We start from the raw sequence: 11627 nt of genomic DNA, 5'->3' as shown, positions 1-11627 counted from the left end.
ATGTTCAATAACATGTTAAATGTTCATTTATTATTTACAGTAGTCTTTTATATTCATTTATTATTGTTTTTGGTATTAAAAACCATGTTTATTCTCTATTAAATGTGGTTTGGTGTGTTTTTTGGAATGTCTAGAACAAATTAATTGGTTTTACATTGATTCATATGGAAATAATTGCCTCAGCGATGAGGTGGACACCCCGCGGAGATGAAGAAATCCTCAGGCACAGCTGTGGCAGAGGATCGTGATCTTCTCTATATGTTCTCAATGGGGCCACCGCTGCTGCTGCCGCCGCCCACCCCATTGACCGCAAGGTGAAAATCCCTTGATGCGACCGCATCCAGGGGTTTCACATCCAAGGAATCCCCTGCTGCAGCTGTCACAACCACAGTAGGGGATAGCAATGGCACCCTACAACATGTGCAAATTTAGGTACGTTTGCGATCCGCTGTCCTATTTTTTACAGGTGCAAATTTTATTCGCATGTGAAAAATGCACGTGACTGTTTTTATTGAAAATCATTGGTTCTAATAGATGTGAATCGCAAACGCAACTTACATGTGTTACAAAAACACTCGTCTGACTGAGCCCTCAGTGTGTAATGGTGATGCCCATGTGCATAACCTTACATTCATCGATGTTAAACCTCATTTGCCACTTTTCTGCCCAAGCGTCCAGCTTCTCCGGGTCCATTTACGACCATGTACTGTCCTGTTGTGTTACTTTACTCAGTTTTGTATCACCTGCAAATATTGCTATTTACTGTGCAATCCTGTACAGCAGCAGCTTATATATTACTGAGATCCAGTGTTTGGAAGAGTCTGAGGACAAACACAATTCCTCGAAGGGAATAAGTGGCTTAGTCATATTCACCTCAGCTGTCAGAGGTTGTATAAAGTTTCTTAACTGGAAGTATTGCATACAGGTCCCCAGAGGGACTGTAGTGTCTTTAAAAAAGTCCACCAAAGGCCTAAGACCCAACCTGGTCACAACATCTCTAATTCTAGATATGGGAAAAGCGGTAAGGGATAAGAGAGTGGGGCTATGTGTGGTGGCCTCAAATTGGGAATTAGCCCCTAAAGGTGTAAGAGGGCCTGGTAAGGTGATCAGCTTGTATTTGGAGGCAAATCTAGACCATACATTTACCAGCTGAGTCAGGAATGGGGACAGGGTAAAAGAGTTACCAAGGAGGCTACCAGGGATCCATAACATTCCCTGTGTTAAGTAACTCAATTGTAAATATTGTCTTTTTAGAATAGAGAGAAAACACAGGAGACCCAGGCCACCTGATTCCCTTGTACATGTGAGAAGATTGTAGCTTTAGCGAGCTCCGTGGGCCCTCCACACAAATGTGGTGATTAACGCGCAAATCCACTATAGAAAAGGTCTGGGCACTTGCATTGGGAGAGTCTGACCCAGGTACAGGAACTTCAGAAGGGTGTCCATTATAATGGCATTCACCCTGCCGCTCTGAGACAGGAAGATTTAATTTATCCAAATCTTTCTTTAACCTGGAAGCAAATGGAGTGAAGTTCAGGGAAAAGGCTCAAGTGGGGTCAACTGGCAAGTTAATCCCTAAGTACTTCATAGAGGAATCTTTCCACCGAAAGGGAAATTGTCCCTCTAGGAGTGACACTTCAGTCTGCGACAAATAGATATTCATAATCTCAAACCTTTGAAGGTTAATCATAAAATTAACGATTACACTAAACTTTCTAACCTCCGGGAGTACCACTAGAAGGTTCACCCTTGGACAGAACAGGTATAAGAGGAGGTTGTCAGCAATAAGCAACATCTTGTGTTCAGTTTGGCCCAATATTAACTCCCTTTTGCAACCACTTTGTCTAATCACGTTGGGCAGAGATTCCATGGTTAAAATATATAAGAATGGAGATAGAGTACATGCCAATCTTATACCATTCTGGATCAGAAGGGGGTCAACAGGGACCCACTGACTTAGACTCTGGTTGTGGGTTGATTGTATAATGCCATTATGCGATCTCTCTTGCGGGGACCCACTCCTACTTTCAAGATCGCTTCTAGGAAATCCCACCCAACTTGATTGAAAGCCTTCTCCACATCCACCACCAGAAGGCATAGAGGGGAGCCTAATTGCCAAGCCCTAGATACGAGGGACGTAGATTTAATAGTGTTATCCCTGGCTTCCCTCCCTGGGACAAATCTCACCTGTTCTCTGTGAATCAAATCTAGGATGGGGTTGTAGCCAATCTGCTAGCATTTTGGAAAACATTTTTACATGAAATGGGCCTAAAGTTGCCACAGACTGAGGTGTCCTTTCCTGGCTTTGGAATGACCACTATGTGGGCCTGTAGAGCATGTGGGGGAAAGGAGTATCAACTGGAAGTTGCGTTGAAAGAACAAAGAATGGCAGGGGACATCTCCTCCATAAACACCTTGTAGAATCTATCTGAAAAACCATCAGGGTCTAGACTCTTGCCTATTTTATAATTTTTGATTACTTCCACTAGTATTGTCATTTCACACATAATTTTTGTTTATTGTAGCCATTCTATTAAGCTGAATCTAATGTTGAAGGGATTGATGTGGTGCTACAATGCTCCACGGGGCATATGGCATAGAAAGTGGTTAATTAGCTTGATGCCTATGTCAGCATGGATGTAATCTAAGATACCATGTTAGGCTTCTTTCTCACGAGTGTATAGCGGTCGTCGATTTCATGGTCAGCCAATATACGCTACAATGTGAGGTGTAAAACCCCATGAACGGGTGCACAAATGTAACGTTTGTGCGCCTGTTCACACGGCATGGGCCCCCGGCGCATATACGCCGAGGCTGCCATGCCGTTTAGCCTTCCCCTTCCCTCCCGGCTTACCTTCTCTCTCCTCCCCTCCGGCTGATTCAATGTTTGGCCAGACCCCTGGAACAGAGTTATGCTCCCCACAATAGACACAAGCTATGCACAGAAGAAATGGTACAAAGCACCTGAATTTGATGGCGATTTGTAGTCGAACCCTATAAAGTTGGGTTAGGGGCATTGCAAGATAATTTTTCTGGAATTCTATACATTAATTGATGTTCAGACATCCATAACAGCACAAGTCCTCAGGTTAGTGCCTTTACTCACTTGGTTAAGCAGTAGTATAACACAACATCCTCTCTGATCCATGCAGAAGGCTCACAGAGTATGGACAGGTATAGTTGGGGGTGTATAAGCCGTCTCACAGTCTGAATCCTGGCAAAGTGCTGTACTGCAGGCTGAGGTAGAAAGGACGGTTTATAATAAAAGTATATGTGCAGATTTTGGCGCAGTTTTTTTTGTGTCTTAGGCTAGCCGTACACGGACGAGTGCGATATCAGGCCTTGATTCATGGTCCGATATCACACTTGCCACCATGTGAAAGCCCCGTGCATCCGAGGTGTTTTCATGTGAAAACAGCCTTGCATCACTGTGGGGAGGAAGGGAATCCCAGCTGCGCCGGAGGATCACAGATTTCTCCCATCACTTGGGGCCGGCGCTGCTGCGGCCGGTCCCATTGAAAACAATGTGAGCTCTTGCAGCTAGATATAAAATGCTGCGATATGTATCCCACATAGCATCACATCGCGGTGCCATGCAGGAAAACATGGCTTATGTATATGACCCCATTAAATGAATGGGGTTCATATTAGTGCGAGATTTGGCAGTTGCAAAACACACATCTCACGCAGTTTGCTCAGCCTTGTGAAACCAGCCTTAGGCTACATTCACACGGGCGAGCGTGATATCGGACCGGGTTTCCCAGCGCCATATCGCTCTTATGAACGTGTGTTTTAACTGTGAATGCAAGTTGTTTTGCATGCAAAAATGCATTGCATCACTTTTGCGAAATTGTGATCATTTGGAGCTTGTTTCACGTGAGTCAGAGGATTGGCAAGTGTTTCCCACATAACACATTGCACTCGCGTGCACGACAGACAGCATGCAATGTGTTTGATTGTCCCATTGAAAACAATTGGCGATGCGTTCTGAGGAATGTGAAAAGATAGGAAATGCAGCAATTTCTTTTACCTCGCAGCATCGCTGAGAGGAAGAAGAAAAAAAAAAATCACTCATGTGTATGACTTCATTTAAAAGTTTTGCGCTCGTGTGAATGTAGCCTAGTTGTCTATTGCAGAAATGTTCCACTTGTGTGAAAGTATGTCACAAAAGGGGAAATATAAAAACAAAGACAAATCATAAAACATGGCCATATACTTACTGACTAAGGAGGGCAGATAGCTGCATCCTCTCATCATGCAGGTAGCAGACTACCAAATGAGGGAGCTAATTACACCTGTGCAGGACACCAATGAGACAGCCACTCACACTGTCTCTTAATATAGAGGGGGGTAGCTGCTTGGCGTATACTCCCACACAGTAGATACCAAGTGGCAGACCTTCTGATACATGTAGTCCACCATGCAGACTAGCAACCTATTAATGACGCCATAATAGTTCGGCGGGTTGCCCTGCACCTCAAAAAGTGAACCACATTGGTACTGCCACCCTGGGCTCCCCCTGGAGTTTTAAAGCCACACTGCATGTGAATAATAGATAATAAATGTGAGGTATTAGTTGGATTTTGGCCAAGATGCATCAGCTCACTAACTGCGTCAAGGTTCCTTGCTTATAGTGAGTCCCTACACTAATATAAGTATGTCACAGAATGAGAAACATAAAAACAATTACAGAACATGGCCATATACTTACTGACTAAGTAGGGCAGATAGCTGCATCCCCTCAGAATGCAGGTAGCAGACTACCAAATGAGGAAGCCAATTACACCTGTGAGGGAAACCGATGAGACAGCCACTCACACAAGCTCCTAATATAGAGGGGGTGGCTACTTGGTGTATACTCCTACACAGAGTAGATACAGAGTGGCAGACCTTTTGAAATCAATGCAAGCTGTGCCTGCAGTTACAAGAACCGGCCACTAACCGGAGGTCTGAGCAGAGACTTCTGACCCCTGTGTATTTGCGGCGCTGTCAGTGGGTGCTTAAATCAGCTGATCAGTCGGGCCCTGAGCGATGGACCCCAGTCGATCAACTATTGATCACCTATCCTTAGAAAAAGTCATCAATAGTATTTACCCCAGATAACCACTTTAAGTAACAAAAAACTATATTAAATTTGGAATTGCCATAATTGTACTAATCCACAGAATAAAGATAACATTCATTTCTTACTGCACTATGATTGTTGTAAAAACAACCCCCACACCCCCAAAATAGCACCATTTTTTTCCGCCCAACTTAAAAAAAAACTCTAAAAGTCTTCGATACATAATATGGTGCATTCAATAGTACAATTGAAAAATACAACTTAGGGCTCGTTCACACGGGCGTATGCATACAATGCTACGAGTCTCCCGCAGCGTTGTACACATTACAGCCCATATGCTCTGTGGGCAGAGACCTCGTACGGGCTGTGTGTGGCACTGCTCATGCCCTGGAATGACTTCACGGATATGTACAGTGTGATTATTTATTCCCCACTCTGTTCATATGTAATGCATCTGGAAAGTGTTTCATGCGCAGTTTATTCAAGGGTTGCATATAATACATGGAGAAATAAAGCATGCTGTGATTTATTTCTCCTGCGTATTGATGTGCACGAAATCAATGAAAGTCCAGTGATTTTCATTGCCTCCATTCAACACGCGGTGACAATACGCTCATGTCAATGAGCCCTTATCCTGCAAAAAACAAGTCCTCATATAGTAGCGTCACCAGGAAAAAAAAAAAAAAGAAAGAAAGCTAGGGAGCTTTCACACGGCCGAAAAAATCACGTGAAATTTGTGCGTTGCGAGACGCACAAACCTCATGAATATGAACCTCATTCTTTTGAATGGGGTCATATACATGAGTGATTTTTTCGCGGCATGTCCTATCTTTGGACGTTCCCTCAGAATACATCACTCATTGTTTTCAATGGGGTCAGCAAAAGCATTGCATGACCTGCAAGGTGCATGCAATGCCATGTTTCCAATTGAAAATGGAGCGGCTGTCAGCTGCGCCAGAGGATCGCTACTTCACTGAAGGGATTAACGTGCACAAAACAGCTGAAATACGTAGGGAATATGCGACCGTGATATGCTACATTCGTGTGAGTAAGGTCTTCTAATACAAAGATAGAGTCTCACTTCATTACAATCACATAGGAATAAAAATGGAATCAGACGGATACATAAAACATACTTTATTTAAGGCTTACCGGGCTCATCCTGAGCAAAAACATTCTTTCAGTATGGTAGTAGTCATATTATGAAGTGCAACAAATCAGGAAGACAAAGACATCTCTGAAGGTCAGGGGGGAGAATCAACCAGACAATTCTATAAAACATTCAGCAACCGTATTGTGTGCAGCCATAGACAGAAAAGTACAATGTAGTCATCTACACGGATTACTGAATGGCACTAAACAGAAATACAACTTGACACATTAGTTTGGAATAAATGAAATTAGCTAGGAAAGATGGAAACATTTCAGACATTTGTTGTGATTCTTGGAGACATGGATGTATTTCTTTGGTGTAAAAACTATCACTAGTCCAGCAGTGTCTATTTGTAGCCCTTCAAAACTGCGATTTCTGTAGCTGTCAGTCTATTGGCATATAGTTTTGCATACCTGGCAACATTTGCACCCTCACTTAAAGGAAAAATGTGAAGTCCTGCCTACAGTCCAGCTTCCTCTGGTCCCTGAGCTTACACGGGCTCTTGAATTCAGCATATGGAGGACATTTGACAACAGATTTCCAAATGCGAAAAGCATCTGTCTGCAGGTTAGACTGGTTTCACACTTGGGCTGGGGATTCCGCTTTCCTGCTCCATTCATAGGAATCCCCGCAGCCAAACAGTTCCATCTCTGAGCGGAGCCGAACAGCGCTGGGCAGACCCCGTTGACTATAATGGGGTCTGCCACTTTCTGCCAAGTTTTGGGACAGACGAAAAAGTGCTGCATATAGCCCTTTTTCTTCCGGTATGTGCAGCCTTATCTGCGACAGAACCTGCAGCCAAAGGTTCCGATGCGGATGTGAAACCGGCCTAATACCCTTCCATGTTCCAGCATTGTGTTTGAGCATTTTTTCATATTGATTTCAGTAGGACATACAGTAATTACAGAGGAATCACAGTAAAGGAATTCAAATCACCAAGATGTTAGAAAATCATTGACCCAAGAAGGCACAAAAACCTGGTAAAAAGTAAAAAGGCAAAGACTGATTACAAGCCTTCTGACTATGCTTTTCACCATTACACAGTGATATGGCCATTGCGACAAAGATGCGATATATACATCATATATGCACACATGTATGTTAGAAGAAACATTGTCGGTATAGGATTTCAATGATATTGCACATCAAATGTTATATTGTTAGTATGCAGGCTATGCGTCAGATATGTTTTATATAAGGCACGGTCTAAAGAAGGCTTTTCTCTATCACTACAAGGCCTTGTTCACACAGTTCCGTTCTGATATTTTTTTTAGTAGCCAAAACCAGGATTGGATTAAGCAAGAGAAGGATTGTCTTTAAGGTTTCCTTTAGATTATTCCTTCTGTTTAAGATCCTCTACTTGTTTTGAAAAGGAAGAAAAAACACCTTCATCAAACTGTGCTGCATTAACAAGTATCAACACAGAAAAGTAATACAAAAGTAGCATAGAAATCAAAACGCCCTATATGCAATGCAGTATGACACATTGTTGAAATTGGTCAGACACGCTTAAAGAGTGGCTGTACTTTTCACAAACTTCTCATACAGACACATCTAAAGTATTGATCAGTGGGGGTCCCACTGCTGAGACCCCCATTAGAATGAAGGAGCTGCAGCGCTCACCCTTTCGCTGGTTTTGCTGCTCCTTGCAGCTGAAGACATGACACATAGAGCTCTATAGAAGCTTTCTGTAGACCCCTATGGGGCATCTTCAGCTGTTGAGAGGGGCTAATAAACAGCTAAAACAGCCGAAGAGGCACAGCGCTCGGGGAAGAGCTGCAGCCCCTTCATTCTAGTGATCAACAGGGTTCTCAGCACTTGCAATCCACTGATCAAAACTTTTGACATTTTGTGAGAAATGCAGCCACTCTAACAGAACTGCTGCTATTCACTTAAGAGGTAGGTGTAATGTGGTCTGGATGGTACTTTCCTTTGTAACTTGTGATTTTGTGTTTCAGCCTGGCTCATGAAACCAGGATAGCCGGGAAGTTCTAGTATTTCAAATGCTCTGTTCAAGAATCTCCAAAAAAGGGCAATGCCACACAATTTAATATATGGCCGCACATGCTGCATTACTGAGGCAGAGGTACATGCAAAGAGGATAGAATTTAAACTTCACCGCAGATTTCAGCCTCTCATGTGTAGCGGTGGAGCTGTAGGATAAATTGACATGCCGTGAATTTGAAAATATGGTCAATTTACATTGCAGATTTTCTGCATCATGGGAATGTGCTTTCCTGAAATCTCATCCACAATGCTTGTACTGTAAAAGACGGCCGACTTTCTACAGGCCGTTCCACTGCAGAAAATCCATGAGAATATTTGTACATGAACGAAGAGATGGCCGATACATGCGTGTCAGCCAATAGGACTGTAAAGGTTATGCTCCTAATGCCAGTTCGCACGCGCTTGATACTCCCTTTCCGTGGAATAAAATGGCTTTTTAAAACCTAATAAGGGCCGGCTGTCATCTTTTCCCTGTGTTGTCCGAAGTGTCACACCCTTCCCCTTGTGTTTTTTAAATCTGCCATAGACTTCTATGGCAGCTTACTGTGTAAAACGCAGAAAGGTAAGCTTTTCTCGCGCGCAGGAATTGAGAATAAACCTATTGAAATCAATGTGTTTGCTTCATCATGTTTTACAGGCGCGAGTTCCACGTGCGCAAACATTTTCGTCTGTTTAAGCCCTAAAAATATAACATTTCTCAGGGCGTGTAAATATAGATAGTAATCAAAATTATTGCTTTGTGAAGCCTTCCTTTACAGAGGCCAGGAATGCTGCCGAATTTCCGTTGGTGGAACCGCTGTGAAAGTCCCACAACATTTACAATGGAGATTTACAAAATCTCCTTCACAATGTGCAAAAGATTTCTGCAACAAATCGGCAGGATTTTTGAAGAAAGTTGTGGATTCCAAACCAGTAACAGGTCTATTCATGCTGCGGATTTTTACTGAAAAAGTTAACCCTTGAAATACAAGGGTTAAATCGTGCATTAGAGCCACAAGAAAAAATGCAGACAAATTCGCACCAATTAGCTTATATTGCATCTGGACAGACTATCATCCGATTATGAAATAGCGGTATGTCAATGATCATGGTGCCGAGTGGCATCTGGACCATCTGCAGATCTGTGCGTCACAATTTAAAGAGCAATTCTGCTTTACAGTTTACATTTTTAGATGAAGCTGTTTTTCCATTTTTTTGCTGATTTCAAGTTATTTTATGTTTTCACCATTCACCGTTCTAACCATTCCACTATCAGACACGTTGTCTAACCATTTAGCTCTAATTGTATGCAGGAGACCATAGATATAAAAAGATTGTTAAAGAGCAACTGACATTTTTAATCCTGGTCTTCCCCATTAAATATTTTGGGATACTCTTCTCATAGCTCTGCATTATGCTGCTCCTCTGTTGGGTTGCCTTCATGTATCTGCTGTCTACATTTTCCACAGTATGTGAAGGAGATTGTAAATGCCGGCCCGTGTGATGGCGGCCTTATACTTCCTGGAAATCTGTGAATGAATCGACAGCGATACCATTCCTTTTGCTAGTAGGGAGTGTCCCTACACAATGTGACAGTGTCAGCACTGAATGAACAATGTCAGACTGTATAAAGATACATCCTATTGACAAGAAGAACAGTAACACTTGGTTGTCACTTCATTCATACATCTCCAGGAGGAATAGCAGAGAAATGGTATAATGCCGAGTTCTAAGAAATGATGTTCTAGAATAGCTATTGTATAGGAAGTAAAAGTTTTCCATGTGGAAAAACTGTATTGTGGCAAAACTTGTCAGAAAATTATCAAAATGCTTTTTGTTTCAAGTATGACATTATTGAAATTGGGCAGAATTCCACCTAAAGAGTGGTGACTAGTTTGGAACTAATGAGTGACATGATCACTAGCTCGGCGGCTCGTGCACTCTGTTTAAGTAGGCAGATACGAGACATTTTTCAGAATCGCTCAGTCTTTCACATTTGCTGCATAAGTGTATGTGAAGGACTGAACAAGCGCGGTTTAATGCAAACGATAAGTGAGCGAGCCAAAGCGGATTTTCATGACTGCATAAAATGGACAGTGAACGAAACGTGAACGATTGTTCTAAATGTGAACCAACGACCGAAGGATTATCGTTCACTTTCATTCATTTGTACGAATCGTTCTGTCTAAAAGCACCTTAGGTCCCTGCAATGTATTGCCCATATAAAAGGATCCCAGCAGAGTTATAACTATAGCTCTAGACATGTACGGTGAAAAAATAACAATGTAGTTCAAAATTGGCAAAAAAAAACATGAGAAGCAAAAGATATTATAAGCCGACCTTCTTTTAGGAAGGCTTGTAACTAGTATATTGCACAAAGCACCACATACATTAAACAACTACTAGAAGAAGAAAATTAGAACACGCAATTCCAACTTCTACATAAAGTACCCTTATCATCCCCCTCTTTATCCCAGACACATACACCAGGTATTAGTACACAACCAGCTGTGTTACGGAGCTTTTAGGAAGAGAACAGCAGCTCCAGGAATGTTTTTCAGTGTTCAGTACCGTGTTTTCATTTTTTTGTTATTTTTTGCTTTTTTTTTTTTAAATAAGTCTAAAATTATAAACTAAGAAAAAGAAACATGGAGAGGTCCGATATTATTGAAGTCTTTTGGTCGCATCCTTTGGTATGTGCATATTGTTTTCTTACATCGATAGTGATGTTGAACTGAAAATAAATCCAAGCTTGAAACTATTAAAAACGTCTTTTTAACAAAAAAAGGAACACAATATTAAATTATAAATAACTATCCTCAGCATAAAAAATAGAAGGGCATCTATCCTTATGGGTTTTCGTCATATATTCAGAGATGCAAGAGTCTTCTGAGTAATCCATCTTTCCACCAGCAGAGGGCAGGCTTTCCAAATGTTTAAGGCATCAGTCTTAATTTAAAAAAAAAAAAAAAAAGACACCAAACTATTTTTTCAGCTTGATGAAGATCTAAAGTGAAAAGTAAAGTATGGATAGGTTAGCACTGGTTACACTTCCAATTTATGGATATAAAAAGGTCATCCTACTTTGACAATCTAATATATTAGTATGTGTATAAAACATTTGGCCATTCTTGTTACTAGTAGTGATGAGCGAGCATACTCGCTAAAGGCAATTGCTCGAGCAAGCATTGCCCTTAGCGAGTACCTGCCCGCTCGAGAGAAAAGGTTCGGGTGCCGGCGGCGGGCAGGGAGCTGCGGGGAGGAACGGAGGGGAGATCTCTCTATCCCTCTCTCCCCCCCTCCCCCCTGCTTACTGCCGCAACTCACCGCTCCCCCGCGCCGGCACCCGAAACAAGCAGTCTGACAATAATGGTTTCTTCTCGCTATAAAGACCAGACTGCTGACTGATCAGAATTCCATATG

General features: G+C 42.2%; 1 protein-coding gene across 1 annotated transcript in view; it reads right to left on the bottom strand.

The window, feature by feature from the left end:
* Positions 1-6185: 6185 nt before the first annotated feature.
* MGAT4D (MGAT4 family member D) overlaps positions 6186-11627 on the bottom strand; it is a 112283-nt gene continuing 106841 nt past the window's right edge. The window contains exon 15 of the mRNA XM_066573723.1: positions 6186-11211. Coding sequence (XP_066429820.1) covers positions 11188-11211 — 24 coding nt within the window. The 3' untranslated portion in view covers positions 6186-11187. The remainder of the gene's footprint in view (positions 11212-11627) is intronic.

The sequence above is a fragment of the Eleutherodactylus coqui genome, chromosome 7, assembly GCF_035609145.1.
Source record: "Eleutherodactylus coqui strain aEleCoq1 chromosome 7, aEleCoq1.hap1, whole genome shotgun sequence".
Taxonomy (NCBI): domain Eukaryota; kingdom Metazoa; phylum Chordata; class Amphibia; order Anura; family Eleutherodactylidae; genus Eleutherodactylus; species Eleutherodactylus coqui.
This window is presented reverse-complemented; position numbering and strand designations above follow the sequence as displayed.